Here is a 22,412-nt window from a genome sequence, read left to right on the forward strand (position 1 = left end):
CTTTCAGTTTTGAAAGTAAAGCCTACAACAGGCCCAGATCAGTGGTGCAGGGAATTGCTTGAACTAGCCAGTCATGTCACCTGAAGGTTTTTGTTAGTAGGAATGTCTATTTCTGTGTCGCTCTCCCCCACCAAAGGAGGGGGAGACTCAGGGAGGCAAAAGTCAAAAAATGTCAGGTGTGAGGTAGATGTTGCCCTCTGGGGTGCCAGGGTTGGGGCAGCCCCTCAAATTCACACCCATCCTACAAAGGTCCAAGTCTGAGACAATGCCTCTTTGCCCTCCTTACCAAATACAGAGAACAACTATGTATGTTCCTGTCACTTTGCTATAATGCAAGAAATATATTGGACAGACCTGGGAGTTGTTAAGGACATCTAAAGTGTATCTATACTATACAGTTATGTTTTTTCCATACCATTTTAATTGATTCAGTCTAAAGGTATTGTGGGTGGGGGGGGTTATATGGTGAAATATGTAGATGTTTCCAGGGTACCCTGAGGAAAGAGAGCCTGAGGAATAACATACTCTTGGGAATGGTAGTTCGAGGGATTGAACTAAAGCTCATTAACAAAAATCTCTCAACAAACATGGTAAATCTCATGATTCCTTAGGATGGATCCATGATAAGTGCTATGCTGCTAAGACAAGTAGAGCGTGAAAGTTACTTTTCAAAAGCAATTTGTTCCATTATTCATTGAAGTGTTTTAAAAGTTACTAATTACAATAGTGGAGAAATGTAACTAGTTATGTCAGTAGATGCACTGCTCATTACTTTTTCATTATTGGTTTAAGGAAAAGAACCTTACTTTTAAAACATTAATTAGAGAATGGCATGAAACTTGAAAAATACCATTAAAAATGCAGCGGGGAAATAACCTTTACAAATAATGAGCAACGGTTACATGTTAACTGATAAAGTAAATTTACCTTTCCTTGTTACATCACTTCTAAAATGTAAAAAAAAAACAATCAGATTTATTAACATGCTAAAAGTAATTAGTTATGAATAGCAACATGGCTTGCCACCCATTACTTCAGAGTTCCTTCTGGGTCTGCATGGAAATTGGCAATGCCTGGGATAATTTGCCCTGGCACCAGCTAACAAAAGTTAGTTCCCTCCTCAGGGCAAAGGTCAGTTATTTTTCTAGTGATTTTTTGCTCTTACTTCATGGTTTCCATATTAAAAGGCACCTTGGAGAACATCTGTTCTGAAAAGGGAAACAGTAGCTATGTGTGGGGTGATGTGTGGGGCTTCTTCCTCCCTCCATACATACCATATTTGATCTTTCCTGCCTTCTTTCCTCTAGACTTTTCATTCTCTTCACTTTCCCCACTTCCACTCTTCTCTGAACCCCCTCCACTTCCTCCTCTGTATGAATCATAAAATAAAAATTCCTTCTCACCTCAAATATGCAAATGCACAATTGCATATATATTGCAAAATTATGCAATAGGAAGATATTGAAGGTTGGGAAATGACACTTAAAATCAACATAGTTCTTTCCCATTGCTATGTTTGACTTCTGCGTTACTTGGTAGAAGAGTTGGATGTCCAGAGGATCTGGCTGAGAGCCAGGTCTAGCCAGGCCTCACGATTGTGATTGTTTCAAAATAGAACACAAGAGGTATTCATGTGAGTGACTCCAAGCACATGCAAGGTGTGTTTCTTTCGCTTCTAAAAAGAACACATTGCTCTCCAGATATTTGCAATTAAGAGTATGGGGCTTCTGAGTTAGACAACATGTCTTCCAAAACAGGAATAAGACTTTAATTTTTTTTTTTTTTTTTTTTTGAAAGGTCAGCAATGTTCCTAATTCAGTGTCTCCCCTTGATAGATCTGTGAACAGGGAAGATGTTGTCATTTATAAACCACTAGTATCTGTGCCTAAAATGCAAGTTTAAACAGATCTCTGATATTTTATATGTATGTACTACTTTCCCAGACAATGGTGCTCTTCTTTCTTAACACTGACCCTTGTCTTCTTGTTACAGCTCTCATGTATGCAAGCATCTTTGGCAATGTCTCAGCCATCATCCAACGTCTGTACTCTGGCACAGCTCGCTACCACACCCAGATGCTGAGGGTTAAGGAATTCATCCGTTTCCACCAAATCCCCAACCCACTTCGCCAGCGCCTTGAAGAGTATTTCCAGCATGCCTGGTCCTACACCAATGGTATTGATATGAATGCGGTAAGTCAGATAAGATGTGTTCTCGCACAAACAGACCTGGCATCTGAGAAGAGATGTCAATATACTGTACTGTATCTACATTTGTTAGTGGCTGCTAGTGGTGTCCCTGCCAGTGGTGGAGTGAATCTACTCTAGGTTTTATTCCACACTTTAAAGGAACAGTTCCTGATGCTGAATCCATCTGGGGGATAGGGTTCAACAGCTTGGATAAGCCTGTAATAAACCCAAGAATGGATTCAAGAAGGATCCTTTTTTTAGATTACAGTTTCCAGAATGCTCCAAGTTATCACTGCCAATAGCAGGAGAGAAAGACGGAACAGAGTAGTTTTTTAGAAGAAAAAAATGAAATGATAAATAGCCTCAGAGGCAATATTATTATTATTATTATTAACCTTTATTTATGAAGCGCTGTAAATTTACACAGCGCTGTACATGCAATCTTTTTAGCTAGACGGATCCCTGCCCTTGGGCTTACAATCTAAAAAGACATGACACAGAAGGAGAAGGGAGTGGTGAAGGGAAAGGGTAAGAGGTCCAGCAGTTCCTCTCTACCTCTGAGGCCTGGACCAAGGCAGATGGACTGGAGGGAGGGCTTGACTTCATAATGGATGGTTAATCTTCCAGGGAAAATACATACTCTCAAGTAGGATAATGCATATACAGTACATAGCAATATAGGAAATGGTTTGATAAACAGGCACCAAAAGAACATCAAATAGTAAGCAACAATTATGCAATGCCTGGGAAGACTTCTCTGAACAGGATGGTTTTGAAGCTGGTTAAAGAAGTGATGGCTCTTGCTTGTGGGGGAAGAAGGTTCCAGGAGTGAGGGGCAGCGAGTGAAAAGGGGCGAATCCGGGATGGGGCAGAGGAAATCCTGGGCTGGGACAGCAGACCTTGACTACCAGAACGGAGGGCCCTGGTGGGAAGGTGAGGAGAAAGAACGTCTGATAAGTAAGGAGGGGCCAGTCCATGGAGGGCTTTAAATGTCGACAGCAGGAGCTTATACTGAATGCAGAAAGGGAGGGGGAGCCAGTGAAGGGATGCCAACACAGGAGAGATGTGGTCAGCGCGGTGGGTGGAAGTGATAATGCGTGCAGCTGAATGCTGAACAGAGATTAAAGGACGGAGGTGAGAAAGAGGAAGCCCAGCCAGGAGGACGTTACAGTAATCAAGTCGTGAGATCACTAGGGCATGGACCAGGATCTTGGCAGTAGAGGTGGAGAGATATGGTCGGATTTTGGCAATATTGTACAAAAAGAATCTACAAGCCTTGGCTGTGGTCTGGATCTGAGGGATACACGACAGAGAAGAGTCAAAGATAAAACCAAGACTGTGGGCTTGCTGGACGGGTTGAATAGAAATGTTGTCCACAGAGACAGAAAAGGAGTGTTGAAGGGTGGGCTTAGGAGGAAAGACAAGAAGCTCAGTCTTGGACATGTTGAGCTTCAAACGCCAATGGCACATCCACTGCGAGACAGCTGTGAGGCAAGACAAAACTTGCTGTTCAAGCCTTGGAGAAAGGTCAGGGGCAGAAAGATACAACTGGGTGTCAACGGCATACAGATGGTAGGAAAAACCAAAAGAGCTAATGAGTTTTCCTAAGGACAGTGTGTAGAGAGAAAACAGAAGGGGACCCAGAACAGAGCCCTGGGGAACTCCAACAGATAAGGGAACAGGAGAAGAAGTCTGGCCCCCTGCAACTACTGCAAAAGATCTGCCAGACAAGTAAGATCTAAACCAGTCAAGAACAGAGTCTGAGAACCCAAGGTCAGAAAGTATATCAACTAGAAGACAGTGATCAACAGTGTCAAAGGCAGCAGACAAATCAAGAAGGATGAGAACAGAGTAAAGGCCATTAGCCTTGGCCTGTAAAAGGTCATTCGAAATCTTAGTGAGAGCTGTCTCAGTAGAATGCCTTGGGCGGAAACCAGACTGAAAGGGATCGAGGATGGAGTTGGCTTCAAGAAACTCAAGACAGCGAGAATAAACAACCCGTTCCAAAACCTTAGAAAGAAAAGGAAGAAGAGAAATCGGACGATAGCTAGACAAAGAGGAGGGGTCGAGAGGTTTTTTCAGAATTGGGGAAATGAGAGCATGTTTGAAGTCCGAAGGGAAGGAGCCTGTAGAGAGAGCAAGATTGAAGATATGGAGAAGCGAGGGCAGAAAGGAGGGAGCTATAGAGATTAGAAGACGAGTAGGAATTGGATCAAGAGAACAGGTTGCAGGTTTGGAAGAGTTCAGAAGTGTAGAGAGTTCATCCAAAGAGGCAGGAGGAAACACAGAAAATTTGTTAGGCGAGGGCGATAAAAGATTAAGAGCAGAAGAAGAATCGGGGGGGACTATCTCAGAGCGAATAGTGGAAATCTTAGAGATGAAATAATTAGCAAAGTCATTAGGAGAGAATGATGAAGAGACAGGAGGAGAGGGAGGTTTAAGCAAAGTGTTGAAGGTGGAGAACAAACGCTGCGGGCGCCTCTCATTGGCGGAGATCAATGATTTGTAATAATTCTGTTTTGCCATAGAGAGGGCACGTGAGAAGGAAGAAAGAACAAATTTGAAATGGATAAAATCAGCCCACTCTTTGGACTTTCTCCAAAGACGTTCGGCCGCTCTAGAGCAGGACTGGAGAAACTTAATGTTGGGGGTAAGCCAGGGCTGAGGCCTAGTCTTAGAGGAAGAAGTGCGTAAAGAGACAGGGGCAAAATGGTCAAGAGTCGAGGAAAGAGTGGAGTTAAATAAAGACATTGCTGAATCAGCAGAATCCCCGAGATTTAGGGAAGAGAGAGATGAATCCAGGGTCACACCAAGATGGTTAGAGTCAACAGACTGAAGATCACGAAAATGGCGTTGAATAGTATGGCGAGGAGGAGGAGTATAAGTAAGAGCAAAGGAGATTAAATGATGATCAGATAGTGGAAAGTCAAGTGCCAGGTAGTCAGAAATGGCGCAGTTTGCAGCAAGAACTAGGTCAAGACAGTGTCCAAGAGAATGAGTTGAAGAGTTGGAATGGGGTTGGAGGCCAAAAGAAGCTAGCAGAGAGTTAAAGCGAGATGTTGTAGGGTTATTGGAATCATCAACGTGGATATTGAAGTCACCTAGGATCAGAGTGGGGACTGAATCTGAAAGAAATAATGTCAGCCATGATTCAAAGTCTGAGAGAAACTGGGTGGCAGAGCCAGGAGGGTGATAAATAACTGCGACCCGGAGCTGTAGAGGAGAAAAGAGTCTAATAGGATGAAACTCAAAAGAAGAGAAATGATAGCTGGGGGAAAAAGATAGAACTTGAAACTGGCAGGAGTTAGATAGCAAGATACCAACCCCTCCTCCTCGACCCTCAGGGCGGCTTGTGTGGGTGAAGGAGAGACCACCAAAAGAAAGGGCAGCGAAGGTTGTAGTATCATGGGCTGGGAGCCAGGTTTCAGTGAGAGCAAGGAGGTTAAAGGATTTAGAGAGAAAAAGGTCGTGGATTGCTGCTGCTTTAGGGGCAGCAGAGCGGCAGTTCCAGAGCATCAAATTGGAAACATTGCTATTTGAAACAGACCACCAATGGCCATGCTAGCTGGGGGTTCTCAGAGTTGTAGTCAAAGGGGGGAAATTCCAAGCTCTGATCAGGAGCAGAGCAATTCGAAGTAGATGCTTAACCCTTTTCCTTCTTGGTTTTTTTCCTCCTGTCCAAGGTGGACTACATTTCTTACTAGTTTTTTAAAAAAAAGATTATATATTTTTACCATGAGTGAAAATATATATCTTTTCCACTATGGCTAGAAAAGCAGCTGTGGACATAGGATGTGGACAGAATTTTGGCCAGAACAATATCTATAGGGTTACCCCCTTACCCCATTCTCCCATTTTACTGGCATGAATCCTCCACATAACATAGAGTTTAAGAGTACTCTTTTCTAAAGACATGTTTTAAGCTTATCCCAAACAATGTTACCTTTAAAAAATCCTTCATTTCTGATCCCTAATTTGTATATTCAGAACTGTGTTTCATCGGTTATTAACTTTTTCCAACTATGTATATTATATCTTATTGAAAACTTTATTAGTACATATTTGTTTCACTTATCACTGGTTTTTCACTCTTGTTTCCTGGTTTGTGTGGAGAAAACGTTTCCTGCCTAAATCTTATTTATCCTTGTTGAAATTCAGATATGCAAATTGAAATGTATATAGGATTATTTAGGTTATGTGGTATTTAGGTTAATTGATTGATTGGTTAGAGTCATCCATTTAATAAAAACAAATCAATTCAAAAGGGTCCTAAATTAACTTGACAGAAGATTTCAAAATACATTTAATACATGGACAAATAAAGTTGCAGACGGCAAACACCTTCTTTAGTTTCATAAGAGGGAAGGCCTCTTCTTGAACCTATTCCTGTTAGGACATAATGCTTCAGAAATTACATGTACAGAATTAATTGACTAATCAGGTAATCAACTGAAACTCATATTATCAACTCATTATAATGTCTTTAATTAAATTATTACTTTAATTAAGGCATAAGAAAAATCAAGCTAAAAGGAAAAGACTAGAGAGTGCTCTGTATTGCTATCAGACACAAAGAGAGGAGCAGCAAAATGGATGTATATCTTCTAGACTTTCTTAAGTTACCTAAGTATACATTTTAAGGCCAAGCACACTGGAGTGGTCTCATTACCTTGTGTGGGTCTGGGATCTGGGCTAAGCTGGAAGGCTTCCTTGAGTTCCTTGATGTTCAATCCATATTTATTTTATTATGTCTTCATCGTGTTGGATAGCACTGCAGCCCTGTAGTATGTATAAGAGGATAAATAATGTAATGTAAGATGGTTTTCATCTGAGCCCAAACGCATTCACCCCACACATTTATTCACACATATTTGTTGTGTGAATCAGTCCTCAGGATACGTTACTTGAGTGGTAGCAAAAAATAATATTAGAAATAACCCCAAGTTAAGTGGGCATTTGCATCCTGCTATCATAAATACCAGGAACAGAAACAGACAGTTTGAGGAGCCAATGCACTGTTAAGAGTTTCCAAGTCTGAAACCACAAAGGATCCACAAACTGGTCCACAAGGAATGACATTGAGATGACAACCTAAAGGCTCTCACTCTAAGCTGGGTCAGTTTTTCCTGGGCATGAAGAAGAGACTCCAAAGCTATATCGATTCCACTTTTCTTCCCCATGGCTGGTTGCTACGCAAAAACTGGATAGGACTGTGCCTAAATAAACTTCAATCCATTTTAATTAGTCTGTTGTAAAGGGGAGTGGAGGGGATCAATAGTAAAACACAAAGTAACATTTGAAGAGGGAGCCTCAGTATAGATCCCATGAAAGAAGAATAAATCGTTCTTGCTCATTTGGCTTGGGTGCAGAGACTTTCTTCATTATGTTCTCTTGTCAAACTGGCTGAGGACGAAAAAAGTCCACTTTGCCTCTCAATAGATGCACATCTTGAGGCGAAGTTTGTCAAGATAAATAATGTTTATCAAGATGGATCACAAGAAGAGCGTGGTAGTAATGGAGACACTGTGGGTCCAGGGGAAGGACTGTAGCTAGGATATTAAAAATATGTATATTTATTAATATTTGTTCATATTTGGGAGGTGTGTGTGTGTATGAGAGTGAGAGAACCAGTGTGGTGTAGTGGTTTTAGCACTGGACTACAACTTTGGAGATCAGAGTTTGATTCCCTGCTCAACCATAAAAACCCACTGGGTGAGTCATACACTCTTATCCCCAGAAAACCCTGTGATAAATTGGCTTAGGATCTCCATATGTTGAGGAAATGGCGTGAAAGCACATAACAACATACAGTAGATGTAGGTATAGATCGATATGGATATGAATATAGGTAGAACCAGCATAGTGTAATGGTTTGACTGCTGGACTATGACCCTGGAAAAAGGGGTTTGATTCCCTGCTTGAAATCCTCTGGATGACTTTGGGCAAGTCACAGTCTCTCAGCTTCCGAGGAAGGCAATGGCAAATCTCCTCTGAAGAAACTTGCCAAGAAAACCCTATGATAGATTCACCTTCTGGTCACCATAAGTCAGAAATGACTAGAAGGCAGACAACACCACACCATAGATGGATATAGATATAGATGTTGTGTTTGCATTATGAACAAAAATAATAAATCTCTAAAATAATTAGTTGTTCATATTAAAGCCACACAGTCCAAACCTATAAGTAACTGTGTGGGAGAAGGTCCATAAGACATAAATCTATTGTGGAAGGATAATAAGTGGCCCAAGGTCTTGTCAGATTCTTCATACAAAAAGAAGCCAGAAGCCTTGCAACTTTCAGTCTTCATCAGTGGCCAATGAAATTCTTATGCTCTCCAATATTTCTTCCAGACAAAAGGCAACACTACGGTATAGAATATAGATATAATAAAAATAAAAGGCCTCACCAGAATAGTTTTGAAAGATCTCTGCAGGCTCAGGAAAATGCCTTGCTCCCAAAATATTTTGTCTTACTGCATCACAAACAGGCATTTAAAAAATAAGATCCTAATGCAGTTCTTTCCATCATTATAATATACTATTTTTATCTGAATTTTGCTTTTAGTTGTATTATAAACTGCCTCTGTTCCTGTAGCAGGAGAAAGATGAGATATAAATAAATAAATGTTTTAAAGTAATTTTTTATTCTAAACAGTAAAAGGAGGTAAAGAAAGGGGAAAGAAAAGATAGAAAGTGGTGAAAACACTAAGATTCTTAGATACAGTCATGGGCTAGGTATATCCATTAATATAAACATATATAAACTGAGCATATGTGCAGAGAATAAATTTGCTTGCAGCTGGCATCTGTAAAACACATTCCTGTGTAGACGAAGCAGTAAGATCATGTGACTATTGAAAGATGAATGGCATTAGTCTTTATAATCCAGGAGTAGATGTCTTGTTTCATTAATAAGGGTACCAAGGAATGATGAATCACACTTATCTTTGGTTAAGTTCTAAGTCACAGGAATGTACTTGAAACTATATATGCTTCTACATTTGTCAGATATTTTCTAATACAAAGTCAATACTCAAAATTAAGCTGTTAATCAATGCTGGATAGGAGAAAGGTGCCAGCAGCATCCCTCCCAGATTCTACCCACTCATATGTGACTATTTTCATTCTCCCTTAGGTACTGAAAGGCTTCCCAGACTGCCTGCAGGCTGATATTTGCCTCCACCTCAACCGCACTCTCCTCCAAAACTGCAAGGCCTTCCGGGGAGCTACCAAAGGCTGCCTCCGAGCTTTGGCCATGAAGTTCAAGACAACTCATGCACCACCTGGCGACACTCTTGTGCACTATGGCGATGTCCTCACCACTCTGTATTTCATCTCACGTGGCTCCATCGAAATCCTCAGGGAGGACATTGTGGTCGCCATCCTAGGTGAATGAATTCTCCAACAGGTGGCAGAGAGGATAACCTTGTACAGTTGGCCCTCCATATCCATGGATTCAACCATCCATAGATTTTATATATATATATATATATATATATATATATATTCATTCCAAAAAGCAAACCTGGATTTTGCTAGTTTATTCAAGGAACATCATTTTACTAGGCCATTGTATTTAATGGAACTTGAGTATCCATGGATTTTGGTATCCGTGGGGATTCGTGGTACCAATCCCAGCAGATATCAAGCCTCCACTGTGGAAAGTATAGCAGTTCCTTGTCATTCAGCTAACTGTTCACATGTGGCAAGCAGGAGATTGCTACAGGGGAAATCAGAAAAGTGTTAGGTTTTCTGGGCATTTCCAGGCAAGGCTTTTATTGTGCAATCAATCTGACCCATTCCCCGAATTGTAAAAGGTTAGTACTTGGATGGGAGACCACCAACAAACACCAGTCGTTGCAGGCTATATTTCAGAGGGAAGAATTGTCAAAACCACATCTGAGTTTTCCTTACCTAAGAAAACCCTGTGGAATTCATGGGGTCACCATAAGTGAACAGGTGACTTGAAGGCAGGCACAGATGCACACACCAGATGACAGCATCTTCCATCTGTTTCTTTTCTGGGTTGTTGTTTTTTTAAAGCATTTCTTCCCACTATTTTCTTAGCACAGATCAGCTAGATTAAAGATGGGAATGTGGGATAGCAATGACTTTTGAAAGGTGGTGCAGGAAGCACCCTTTCTCTGTCACTATTTACTGTGTTACTCTTTACCCTATAAGAATAAGATAGTAGTGGAGCTACCTTCTGTTGTAGCACCAGGCACCTGTGGAAGGCTAGGGGGCTGCATTAGCCACCCAGGTGAATTGAGAGGGCTGCACTACCTACTGCAACTCATCCCAGACAGAAAAATAGCAATAAAATGCCCCATCCCGTCATCCTCGTCCCCACCCCCAATTCTTATGGCATTCTCACCATGCATTTGGGACATCTTACAACAACAACAAAAAATCTGAAAATTTTATATTGACTCCTTGGGTGCCCAGGGGATGTCAAAGTGAAGTAGAAATGTCTTCCACATCCCTTAGAGGTCATTTTGGGGGGCATTTTGAAGATCAGGGACAGTTCAGGGATGTAGCCAAGGGGTTCTTGGGGTCCGGACCCCCCCCCCTTCCATTAGAAAAATGAATGGTGCGTGCGGCTGCTGTGCCGCACCCAAGCCCCAATATAATGGTGGCACTTAGTCTGGACCCCCCCCCCCTTCCTAAAATCCTGGCTACGTCCCTGGACAGTTGGGCATAATATTGTATACTGATTCTCTTTACCCTGCAAAGTAGGAGTTGGCAGTTTTCAGCTGTAGAGGGACATATTGTTCCCTGAACCCTTGAGGGGCCACATCCTACTCTCAGAAGATTCTGAGGAACACCATTTTGCTTGAAAGCAAAGGACACATTCTCCCCTTTTCAAGATAAATTGTTGTGCTATTGGCACAGCAGCAAATGGTGCTCATTTCTCTAGGTTTGAGGTAGTCAACTACGAATGGCTAGGGGACCACATTAGCCATCCAAGAGACTTTGGAGGGCCACACAAATCACTACAAAAAAAGATTCAAACATTTTTCCCTTGGGACTATGGGGGGCACTTTTGACATGTTTTTAGCTCCCCAGGGCATTCTAGGTCTAGGAAAGTCCTTTTCTAACAATAAGGAATAAACAGAACTTATTTGAGGACTCATATATATATAATATTTTGATCCTTTTGATCCCAGAGCCTCAAGAAACAGCCCTGGGGAGGCACACTTTGCCCACCCCTTATTTGGCTCGAAAGAACAACACAGGGTTTTCCCCATTTTTTCATGCTTAAAAGATTGGAAGAAGACAGTGATGCCATTCTCACAGCAGGTAGGTCGTTGCTGACCCCCCAAAATTGATGCAAAAGCAATGATATGACTTGCTGTATATACTCATATATAAATTTAGAAATTGTAGTCAAAAAATTGACCTCCAAAACCCAAGTCAGTTTAATCCACAGGCTAATGTAAGTACTATACGTTAACCCTTACTTGAAAAGGAACCATCTCCTGGTGAAAGGCAAGTGTGTAATCTGTCCTGGAAGCACTGACACACACACACACACCCCGCCGCTCTTCATCCATCCAGCCTTTTGGGTGAACACAGTTATGCCTGCTGGAATTTTGTAAGTTCTTTGGCATCATTTTCCTTTGCTTCATCCTTTACATCATTTGTTACATGCCTCAAAGTTTTATCCTTGACGTATCCACAGGTTATATCAAAATTCATATCAAAACCTGCCCTCGACTTATACATGAGGTTGACTTATAGTTGAGTATATATGGTAAGTACTTTAGAGAGTTCAGCAAATAAGTCCATTTCTCTCCAGAGCTGATGTTCATGGCCTTCGCTGTGAGAGGTGTGAGTGAAAGGCAGAGGATCCCTCACTCCTTTCTTTGTTGTGGTTTCTTATAATATGTTTACTTGAGCCCACAAAATGAACTGCTTGCCAGAGACAAACCAGTGAATTTTGTAGATGTTTGGTCTCTCCCAGGAGAGCACTGTTGCGCTCTAAAAGTATTTTCCATGTTGTATAGGGAAGAATGACATCTTTGGCGAGCCGATCAGTCTCTACGCCCGGCCTGGGAAATCCAACGCTGACGTGCGAGCCCTCACTTATTGTGACTTGCACAAGATCCAGCGGGAGGACCTCCTAGAAGTCTTGGATATGTACCCAGCCTTCTCAGACAATTTCTGGAGCAATCTAGAGATAACATTCAATTTGAGAGATGTGAGTATCTGATGGGGAGGGAGGGGCAGAAAGAGATGGGGGAAGGATAACACTACAATAAATTAAAAGATATAAAAGACTTCTTTAGTACATTTGAGAATAAATGAGAATATGAAATTTCTGAGATTCTTTTTCATGGACCCCAGTCCATTTCATCAGATGCATTTGATGAAGTTAACTGGAGTCCACAAAAGTTCATGCTAGATCGGTGGTTCTGAAATGGTAGTGGAGGACTCCCAGGGGGAGCATGAGAACTGCATAAAGGGGTCACAAGATTTGGAGGCTGTGATCCTTCCACTTCTTCTTTCTCTTCCTTGTCCCAAAATTTTTACATGTAAAATTTACACATGTGTTGAGTTAAATATTGAATTTACTTAAATAAAACTGTTCTAATCTGAATGATGTTATTTCCTTATAAAATGTTAAAATATGTATATAAATGAATGTGCAAATGAAAATATGCACACTAAATAAAATCCCATTTTGGGAGAAAGGCAGGATAGAAATCCCATAAATAAACAAAATAAAATAAATCTTATTCATATACTACATCAAGGTGGGGGGCAACATCTGCAAGTAGCTGTAAAGCAGCGGTGGCAGGGGTGGGGGGGGGAGTCCCAAGGGGGAAAGGTTTTCGTACTACTGTGCTAAACATTTTATTTTCTCTGTCTCAGAAGGGCTACCGGATTCTTTTATATATTTTTATGCTGAAAAAGATTAAAACAGATATATCTTTGAATGGTAAATTTAAAACATATTGTGAAACATGCCTTTTTGTCTTTCAGCCTCAAGTAAAAAAAAATTGGGATACTAAGTAGACTGGAACAGTTAGGGGAGGCTTTTATGTATCTCCTAGTGCCGCCGCCACCGATTGTTTTTCCTAAATTTCCCACCATGACTTGGAGAATTAAAAATAAGGCGGAAAGTGTCAGTGGAAGCTTTCCAGAAAATGATAATAATAATAATAATAATAATAATAATAATAATAATTTAAAACAGTTTTGGAAAAATAATTGCCCTGTGGTGGGATCTCCTGGATCACAGTCATGCCCCTCATAATCATAAAGATGTCCTAGGGAACCTGCAGAGATCCCAACATACTGGTTGTCCAGGCAGATTCACAAATTCAGTACATGAGTCTTGTTCACCACCAGCATTAAAACTATGGGATGGTTTCTGTATCAGCAAAATCAAAAAGTAGTTCTGAGGGAAGGGTTTCTTTGGTGGGAAGCTAATAACAAATCAAAATTGGGTGGGTTTCCCAGTCTCTTTCTCCCTCCTTCCCCCGTGTGTGTGTGTGTGTGTCTTTAGAAAGCTGGAGGAGCAATGTTTCTTTATCTGTGTATCTACAGGTATAAGAGCCAGGGGAGATTGTGTGCATTTTTGCGTATTTGTCTTTGAGAGGGAGAAGGAGTATGTTTGTGTTATAATACTATACACACATATACACATACAAAAATGCACTATGATAACAGGATGTGTGTATGTGTGCACACATGTGCACATTTGTAAAAGAAGGGAGGAGTGTGTGTTTGAGTTTGAGAGAGACAGAGAGGTAGTTTGGGGGGTCGGTGCATCTGTGTGTCTGAGAGCGAGAGCAGTGTGTAGGTTTGTGTAGCCTTCTGTTTGTTTGGGGGTGCATGAGAGTGAAAGAGAGATGAAGTGTGCGCTTGTGCATCTCTGTGTGAGACAGAGACAGAGTGTGTTTATCTGTGTGGGAGAGGAGTGTGTGTATTTGTGTATCTGAGCAAGGGGGGAAAGATATGCCTCTGCAGAGCAATATTTCATTTACATTAATAGTGTAATAATAAATATATCTATTCAGAAATAAACCCAATCAGTTCAGTGGGACTTACTGTCAGGTAAATGTCTACAAAAGAGTGGGCTAAGAGCAACATCCTAAAAGGCCATTGGAATCTATCAAATTATTTATGACAGTCATACACCCTCCATGATATGTATTTTAACTAATTTTATTCCATTTAACTCCCAGAGCAGAAGGTGTTGTAACTGATTTTTTCCCCTACTTCTTCCCCCATTTTTATCCTAACAATAATCCTGTGAAGTATGATTGACTGAGATTATCTGTGATTATCTCAAGGTGATCACATGAGCTTTATAAGGAAACTGGGATTTGAATCTGTGCTGAGCAGAAAGGTGGATGTGACCATAAGCTCATGCGTGCTCATGAATTTGATAGAAAGCTATCCTTTTGAGTGTAGTCTGATTGATTTTACACTCATGTGTAATATAATATTTATAATCATGTTCCACATCCTCACACATAATGTGATATTTATTGATTTCAGTATTTTTCCATTTTTTCCTAAATCCAGTACCTAAATCCAAAGGGTTATTTGCCTAAAATATTGCAGATTAATGTGTTCCTCCTCATTAATAAATTTTGCACTTGACCACATCCTTTTTGGTACACTCAGCCACATGTCTTTCAAATGTTGTTCAGTCACATACCTTACAATTTCACAAAGGAGGGAATCAATTTTTATCTGTTAAGTGAAATAGGTATTTTTATCTGTTAAGTGCTGGAAGTGTGTAAGATACATAATTTTGTAGTTTGATGCAGAGCATAACTTTTTCTAAAATAATAAGGACTCAACCCCAAACTCTAGGTTGTCCTGTGATCAGAAAACCATTCTGGGTTTTAATTCTCTCGATGGTATTTTTAAAATGTAACTTTTTGCATTTTATCTATATGGGTTTTTACTTGTATTTCTTTTTATTTTGTAAAGACCTTGAGACCCAGCACTAGGGAAAGAGTAGGGTATAAAATAAACAATAGAGCCATCATGGTATAGTGGTTTGTTTTGAACCCTGGACTATGATTCTGGAGACCAGGGTTGAAATCACCACTTGGCTGTGGAAACCCACTGGGTGACTTTAGGCAAGTCACACTCTCTCAGCCTCAGAGGAAGGCAAAAGCAAACTCTACTCTGTATAAGAAAACAAGAAAAAAACCATAATACTGTTGCCTTGTTGTTGTTTTGTGGTGATGTGCCTCCAAGTCGTTTTTTACTTATGACAAACCTTAACAAACCTTTACTTATGGCAACCTTAAAGCTTGGCAAGTTTCTTCAGAAGGGGTTTGCCATTGCCATCCTCTGAGGCTGCAAGAGTGTGACTTGCCCAAGGTCACCCAGTGTTGTTTTTTTAATATCACCTTAGAGTCATCATAAGTTAGAAATAACTTGAAGGCACAGAACAAAACAACAGCAGCAACAATAAATAGATAGATAGATAGATAGATAGATAGATAGATAGATAGATAGAATACAGTTGCTGCCAAACATGGATGAGTTGGGAAAGAAAGACATCTGCACATAGTCAAAGACAATGTCTCAACATTGGGTTTCAGGTTGCAGTACTACAAGATGTTAAGTCCAAGTAAGCTACTCTAAGCATGATTCCTTACACAGGATTGTAGTGAAAGACTGGGGGAACGCTAAGACAGCTTCCCCCAACCTGGTCCTTTCCAGATGTGTTGGACAGCAACTCTCAGAATCTCACAGGTAAATGGCATGGGGATCTGGGAGTTGCAGTCCATGCCTGGAGGGCACTAGGCTGGGAAAAGCTCTTCTGGGAGTCTCGGTATCCCTCTCTGCTGAAAATTACTTTTCAGTACTATGCTTTACTTATGATAATGTCTTTGTTTTCTTAGGCAGACAGTGTTCCTCGTTCACCACTCAGTGAAGAGTATGCCTGCAACTATCGTCGGGCACGTCGCCATAAGCGTTCTCTCTGCAAAGTTAACAAAATAGGTGAGTCACTCTCTTGGGATGATACTTCCACAGGCAACTCCTGGACTGAGCAGGGTGGGGACACCTCTCCCACCATTTCAATGTGAGATGCCACATTTTGCTCAGTCTTCAAGTCTCCGTCAGTTGCACAGAATTCCTGCATTAAGAGCAGAGCAAGGAGGAAAGCATACCCATTTCTCCCACTTTTTGAGAGTTTCCATGACTTAGAGCAGGGATTCCCCATCTTGAGTTTCCAGATGTTGCTGGACTATATCTTCCCCAGTTCCTCAACATTGGCCATACTAGCTGGGGCTTCTGGAAGTTAAAATCTAAAAGCACTTGTGTGCCCACACTTAGGAACCATTGACTTAGGAACCATTGACTTAGAATTGCCAATGGCTAGTCAGCTCCTTTGAGAAACCTTTGAGTGTCAGCCAAGCTGGAGAGATCCTTCCCTTGATGTTTCTTCATTGGGCAGTCACAAGCATATTGCCTCTGAAAATGAACATTCCATTAAGCACTCCTGGCACATCATTATTGTAAACCAGTCCTTCATTAATGTATCTAATCCTCCCTTAGGATTGTGTTATGATGTCCCTGGGCACATCACAATATTTGTCACCACTAACCTTGGAAGTGGAATACATTATATAGTCTGACAGCAGTAAGCTTTTTTGCCCAAGAGAGATATAACATGATCAGGTTTTGTTTTTTAAATACCTAGGACTCGAACAGACAGGCCAAAATAAAGCTGATTCAGGTCACTTTGGAGGTATGCTGTTTAAATGACACATGCATCTTAAGAGGCCAGAAGCTGTACCAAAGCTGCACTCCAGTTCTTAAGACTGGAGCGTGTTTTTAGCGCAGCTTCCGGCCTCTTAGAATGCATTCAGCATTTAAACCGCATATCTCCAAAGTGACCCGAAGCAGCTTTATTTTGGCCTGTCTGTTCGAGCCCTTTGTTTCCTTTAAGGTACTGAATCCATGTGGATTCTTTATCCGTGGATTTAACCATCCACGGTTTAAAAATATTTTTAAAAAATTACAAAAAGCATACCCTGATTTTTCATTTTATATAAGGTAGATCTTTTTATTATGCCACTGTATTTAATGGGACGTGAGCATCCATGGACTTGGGTATCCACAGGGGGTCCTGGAACTCCAGTGGATACCAAGAGACCACTCTAATTCAAATCACCTTCCAGAATCTGATGTTTCTTCTTATACTTTTCAAATAATTTGCTTAGCATAGGTGCTGCAGGCAGATAAATTGCATTTCACAGACAGTACTGTCCTATAGCAAATTGATCTGCAACTTTGTTCCCATGACAGATCCAGATGGCCTGGATACAGGCATCTCAGACCCAGAGCAGTATCATGCATACTCTGAGCTGACCCAGCTACAGCGTCCCCACAGCAAGGACCATTGGGATGATATGTGCAGTACTACGACACCATGCTCCCAGACTAGTGAAGAGGAGGCCAAGGTGCCCAGCCCCACCAAGGGTGAATCTTTCATAATGACTGAAAAGAGCAACTATGCCCCAGCAGTGGTAAACCTGGTTAGTGATGGCACTGAGGTTGACAGACTGGTGACTGACGACAGCCTCTCCTATGCAGGTATGTAGCTCACTGGGCAGTCTTGCAGGATAAGGTAATATTTGCATATAGATATTGAGACATTACGGACATGGGACTAAAATCTAAACATGAAATTCATTTATGTTTCATATACACCTTATACAGATAGCCTGAAGGTAATTTTATACACAATATTTTAAATAATTTTATGCATGAAACCAAGTTTGTTTACACTTGAACCATCAGAGAGCAAAGCTAACCATGTGGACAATTTTGGATTCTTTGGGGTTTTGGAATTCTGGATAAGGAATACTCAACCTGTACTAATTTTAGGATCAAAAAACTTTCAAACTAAAGAAAGAGTCACACTTGGGAATTGTAGTTTAAAGATACCATATAGGTGGGTCAGCATACACTTAAATGGTTATAGACCCATAGTGCCCTGGACTCTAGTATTGTTTCAACCTGCAATGGCAAAAGATTGGGGCTGAAAACCAAGAGAGAAGAAGGAGATTGAATAGATGTTAAATTGTTGCAAAGCATCATTGTGAGAGACTTCATGATGTGTTGGTGGCAGTCCAAGCCAATGCATGTTTAGTTGTAAAGTCCCTCTGATTGTAATGGGATTTATCACTAAGTAAATATTTATAAGGTCTACAGTCCTAAACTAGTCTTTATAATGTTTTTACATTGAAACTTGAAGAATTATATGAGGCTTGTTCTGCAGGGCAGGGGCAACAAAAAAATAACTTCACTATGGTTCTAATAATACTGAGCCCTTCTGCAGGACTTTCAGGGTTTGAAAGTACTCTTTATGTATTTCCTATACAAACTTTACACCAAATGAGTAATGTAAGTCATTTTCATATTCTTCCCACATTGCCCTTCCTCTTCTTCTTCTTCTTCTTCTTATTATTATTATTATTATCTTTATAGCTTAACATTTCTAAACATATAGTCAGAGGTTGGATGTGAGAGTGTCAAATCAAATTTGTTAAAATTAATTTGAAAATTAAGCTATTGCATTAAGCATAAATTACACATTTGTACCACATTGTTGTTTTTTTAAATTAAAAATCTACTACAAGTATTTTTTTAAAGTCTGAAAAATAACCTAAAGTAACAAATTCAAATAATATGAAATGCTAGCCATTACTCAACCCTCTAATATCTTTGGCATTTAAGGAGGCAGTTATTTCCAAGATGAGAGTGTTACAAGCATATGATATGTATTATTGTATTTCTCATATTGTCTTCACGCAGTGGGCAACAGTCCTTCTCCTCCTTCTGTCCCTCCCTCCCTCTCTTTCTCCTTACACATGCACACACACAATCCCTCTCATATATGTACACCCCTGCATCCACCCTCCCACCAAAAGGCTACAATATTTCTTCGACGCACAGTAAAACACCCTTCACAACAAATCCCTGCTTCCACATTACAAGTGGTAGCAGCAACACCTTTGTCCTATACACTATTTGGGTTTCATTTTGTACCAGTACTTTAATTTTGTTTTGCTTATAACAATTAACATTAACTTACTTATACACATACATTTATACACCCATTAGCTCATCTCACTCTCTTTTTCATTCTCTCTCTTGTGCGTATATACACACAGCTATTAGACTGTAACGCACACCATGCTGTGTTGCTGTGCACTGCTGTCTTCCCTTCCCTGCCTTCTGACGTCAACTGATGCAGCTGCTCAGCCTAGCAATGGCTATTTCTCTTTGGGGTTGCAAGCACCACTCTGGAAAATCCAGTGTGCCAGCAGTCCCATATGCCATTCCCCCCTCTGAAATCCTGTTGCACATATGTTGCATAACTCCACTCAGAGTTTATTTTCCTTTTAAAACAAGAGCTTTGAAATCTAACAACTTTAGGAATACAAAATGGATTTTTTCCTCCATAGAGAAGCCCCTGCCATAAGTGAGCAAGATGCTTCAGCAAGTGGTAGCAACTCATCTCTGGGCATGTCTTAAATAAATCAGGCAGTTTCAACCTGAGTTTCATCCCAGGTTTGAGGCAGACAACCCTGTTTTATTTTGTGATCATCTGTAGCAGGAACTGAGTTGTGGGATTGGATGCTTGTACTGAAACTTTAATTGCTTTCAAGATTGTCAACCATGGTATCATTCTGGATCACTTGGCCAGGACAGGGCACTACAGAGTAACACAGTAAAACATCTGCTCAGCTCTTCACCTTTCATTTATGTTTCACTAAGTCACACCAAGTTCCTTTTTACCTACAATACATTTTCATTTCTACATCAGAGGCGGGCAAGTGAGGCTTTTAGTTTTTGGACTGTAACTCCCATAATGGCTTCTTATGCTGTCTCTAGCTGATGGGAGCTGCAAACCAACAAAGGCTAAACTTGCCTGCCTCTCGTCTGCATGGCACCCTGGAGTGGAGCTACTGCAGTTCAGCACCTTCACTTGGTAAATGCCACCTAACTCTGTTGCCCCTTCCATCCCTTCCATCCTTCTAAGCCTAAATGCATGGAGAAGGAAAAAGGAGAAGCATGTCTATTGCTAGTATGCTTAATATTTCTGTGTCCTGCTGCCCTACTCTTAACATTTGTATGTTCAGCAGGATGTCCATAAACAGAATTGTGTTTCCCCCATGGTTTCCCTTTTATTAGGCAGGTATATTTGTAAATTTCCATATAATCTAGCAATTTCAGCAACTACTCTTTACAGTTAGGACTTTCCTTACTTTTCCATTTGGAGGCATACATTATACGTGCTGCAGTTATCATATAAAATAAAAACTAGCCATGCTTATTTTCTAGTTTTTCATTCATAATCATTCTAAGTAAAACTGGGGTTCTAGTCTTCTTTACAATTTAATATTCTAGACATCACATCATGAATTCTCCTCCAATAGATCTTTGCCTGTTTGCAATTCCAACATAAGTGAAAGAACGTACCTGGTACTTCAGCATACTTCCAGCATAAATTACTGACACCTTTATAAATTTTAGCTAATTTTGAAGATGTAAGATATCACCTATTTTGCATTTTATAGAAATTCTCTTTCAGATCATAACTCAATGTATGTTTTAGTATCCTAGTCCAGGACTTATCCCACTGATATAATTGAATATCCTGTCCTATATCTTGTCCCCATTTCATCATAGATCTTTTAATAGTTTCCTCTTGCACTTCTAAATTAAAAAAAAATCTTATACAATTGTGAAATTTTATGAAGATTTTTGTATTTCTATCATTTTTACTGGCTATTTCTGAAATTTGGCTGGAAGATACCTCTGCTCACATAAATTCTCGGTGCCCTATTCCATTATACTAGACCATGTGGGTTTTATTATGAATAGCATTTTCAGACATTATAGGGCTCAAGCACTGAGAATCCCAACAACCTCAGATGTATTATTTCAGTGGTTCAGTCAGTCCCCATACTGACTGGGGAATTCTGGGAGCTGTAGTCCAAAAAAGGAACTTTTCCAAACTCTGTTGTATCATCATATAGATTGCAAATAGAGATTTGGAACTTTCTTCTCTTTTACCTGCTAGCAACACCATTGGATGTTTCCAACTTGTTCACATTCTGGGAGGACAAGAGGCCCACCTCCCTTACAGAACCTCTCCAGCATATGTCCCTGGTACATAGCCCTTTGGACATGCACAGCCCATTAGAGATGCCTCCTAACTCTGATGACAGACCACGACAGATTGAATCCAAACTGGACTGCCTCCAGGCACAGATCAGCAGGTGAGTTCTATTGCTTGGAGATCTGGAAAGATTGGGAGGGAGACGGTATTCCAGTAGCTTTTGATTTCTACAAAACAAAGTACCCAAAGCTCTAAAAACTGAAATAAATCTAAATATTTGAAAGGTAGGTTGAGGCCCCATACAGACAGGACAAAATAAATCTGCTTTTGGTCACTTTGGAGAAATGCTGTTTAAATGATGCATGCGTCTTAAGAGTCCAGAAGCTGTGCCAAAGCTGCGCTCCAGTCCTTAGGACTGGATTGTGGCTTTGGTGTGGCATCCAGACTCTTAGGACGCATGCAACATTTAAACAGCATATCTCCAAAGTGACTCAAAGCATCTTTATTTTGGCCTGTCTGTATGGGGCCTATGTAACTTTCCTGTCTAGATAGATTATCTGTATTTAAAGAATCCATTACAGATATCTATCCATCCATCAAACCAAGCTTCTTAGTACATTTCTTTCATTACTGAGTTGTTTCTACAGTTTATGGAAAAGACCAAAAGAGATGCTGAGAATCAATTTATTGGAAGGAAACTATATACATGTCAACAACAACAAAAATCATTAAATACAAATAATGCATTTGAAAATATCTCCATTATGCTATATTGCTGTACAAATATTCAAACTTACAAATACAGGTTTCACATACTGCTATGCAGTCCAGTATTTGAAATGACAAATCATTTAAGAGCAAAAGACCAACCATACTGAGTTCTATTTATTGACTAATTTCTAATATTTTATAAAAACATACAGAACTAGAATAAGAGTAGAGCCCTTCATGAGTTGTACTCATAAGAATGTGAATGTTTTCAGACTACTGTTCCCATTTCTGAGGTCTTGTGCCATATCCATGTGGTTAGGCACAGACACCTGCATGGTGTGTGTGTGTGTGTGTGTGTGTGTGTGTGTACCATAAGCTTGATCTTTGCAGATACTG

The 22,412-nt window shown here is 40.3% G+C and overlaps 1 protein-coding gene across 3 annotated transcripts in view; it reads left to right on the forward strand.

Annotated features, from left to right (window-relative positions):
• KCNH6 (potassium voltage-gated channel subfamily H member 6) overlaps nucleotides 1-22,412 on the forward strand; it is a 151,384-nt gene that overhangs the window by 122,568 nt on the left and 6,404 nt on the right. For all 3 annotated transcript variants that reach the window (XM_089532221.1, XM_089532222.1, XM_089532224.1), the window contains 6 exons: nucleotides 1,993-2,192; nucleotides 9,327-9,579; nucleotides 12,199-12,392; nucleotides 16,069-16,168; nucleotides 17,480-17,767; nucleotides 21,267-21,465. In XM_089532221.1, the coding sequence (XP_089388347.1) occupies nucleotides 1,993-2,192; nucleotides 9,327-9,579; nucleotides 12,199-12,392; nucleotides 16,069-16,168; nucleotides 17,480-17,767; nucleotides 21,267-21,465 (1,234 nt within the window). The remainder of the gene's footprint in view (nucleotides 1-1,992; nucleotides 2,193-9,326; nucleotides 9,580-12,198; nucleotides 12,393-16,068; nucleotides 16,169-17,479; nucleotides 17,768-21,266; nucleotides 21,466-22,412) is intronic.

This window comes from Sceloporus occidentalis, unplaced genomic scaffold, assembly GCF_023333645.1.
Source record: "Sceloporus occidentalis isolate IW3139 unplaced genomic scaffold, rSceOcc1.0.p SCAF_7, whole genome shotgun sequence".
NCBI classification, from domain to species: Eukaryota; Metazoa; Chordata; class Lepidosauria; order Squamata; family Phrynosomatidae; genus Sceloporus; species Sceloporus occidentalis.